This window comes from Corvus brachyrhynchos, unplaced genomic scaffold (genome assembly GCF_000691975.1).
Source record: "Corvus brachyrhynchos isolate BGI_N302 unplaced genomic scaffold, ASM69197v1 scaffold6, whole genome shotgun sequence".
Classification (NCBI taxonomy): Eukaryota; Metazoa; Chordata; class Aves; order Passeriformes; family Corvidae; genus Corvus; species Corvus brachyrhynchos.
The window spans coordinates 4,619,605-4,621,041 of NW_008238632.1; the positions used below are offsets into that span (position 1 = coordinate 4,619,605).

General features: G+C 45.7%; 1 protein-coding gene across 1 annotated transcript in view; it reads left to right on the forward strand.

The window, feature by feature from the left end:
* Positions 1-63: 63 nt before the first annotated feature.
* LTV1 (LTV1 ribosome biogenesis factor) overlaps positions 64-1,437 on the forward strand; it is a 9,320-nt gene continuing 7,946 nt past the window's right edge. Inside the window, exons 1-2 of the mRNA XM_008635990.2 lie at positions 64-341; positions 1,044-1,175. Coding sequence (XP_008634212.1) covers positions 339-341; positions 1,044-1,175 — 135 coding nt within the window. The 5' untranslated portion in view covers positions 64-338. The remainder of the gene's footprint in view (positions 342-1,043; positions 1,176-1,437) is intronic.

Below are 1,437 nucleotides of genomic sequence, written 5' to 3' on the forward strand. Positions count from 1 at the left end.
CCGCCTGCGCCGCGTCTTGCCAATTGAGGCGGCCTGAACCATTCTTCATTATTTCTAGGGGAGAACTGGGAAAATGTGCCTCTGGCGGGCATCTGCGTGCGTCCACAGAGCCTCTCTTTTATCAAAATACTATTTCAGTCTGAGAAAACGCTCATTGTTCTTTTTTTTTTACTGGAAAGCAAAACCCCACAAACCTGTCCGGACTGGCAGCTTATAGCCTTCCCCCCGTTGGTCACTGGTCTATCCCAAGATGGAGGGCACAGGCCGGCGGCGCTGACGCCTGGCCCGCGTGGGAGCGAGCGGGGCTCGGGACACCGGGAGCGGCCAGGGACAGCGCCATGGTGAGTGTGCCGTGTTCTGAACTCGGAGCTGCCGGGGGAAGAAGGCAGGTTAGAGCCATAGGTAGCCCCCAGGTATATCTGCTGTAACGCGTTTTGGTAGGTGGGTAAAGCCAGAAACCTTGGTGGGAATGTTTTCCCGGGTCAGATGTGCTAACTCGTTGGAAAGGCTTTCAGCCAGTTGAGCATACGTGGAGGTTTTGATGATCCAGAACGCATGTGTATTTCGATGTTAAGAGCTGTGCCTGTGTAGTGGTGCTGCGGATAGTTCTCATGGCTGATGTTGAATTGCTGCTGTAGGAGCAGCTGTGTAAAGAGCTCTCACGAAGCAAGTTGTGTCTAGATGGATTTCTGTATGTCAGTTTCCTGTGTTTCTTGGATGAAGTGTGTTGTAGGTACTTAAGAATTCCTTTTTAGGCCTGTATGTTAAACTATTTGTGCTATTATCAGATATTTACTGTACGATGCATTGCCATTTTGCAGCTGAATAAGCTGAATTTGCTGTTCGAACATACGAAATGTCTGTTGTGCATGTGGGGAGATGAGTTAAGCTCCCACTGGTCTCTTTATGCTTTGTCTCCAAGCATATGTTTATAAGGCATTTGCCTTAAAACGAATACAGCAGCACACTACAGAGAAAAGGTTCTCATATGTGCCTTTAATATTTCATTTTTGGTTAACAGATAACCAAATTTCCTTTTGCAGCCTCACAAGAAAAAGAAACCCTTCATAGAGAAGAAGAAAGCAGTAACATTTCACTTAGTGCACAGAAGTCAGAGGGATCCGCTTGCTGCTGATGATACTGCACCCCAGAGAGTTCTGCTGCCTACACAGAAAGTAAATACTCTCTTTTAATACTGAGGTTCATTCAGATAAGAAAAAAAGTCGGTATGCAATTGTACAATTCAGAAATACAGCCTGAGAGAGGGTAGTTTTTAGTTCCGCTTATTAAAAAGAAGGGGATGTTGTAGGGAATTTCATAGTTGTGTTACTGCCTGGTGGTTGAAGGATGACTTAACTGGCATTGGAGGTGTAAATGTATTTTAAAACCAACAAAACTTGCCTGACTCGCTGTGATAAAACAGGGATTTTTGGTTGT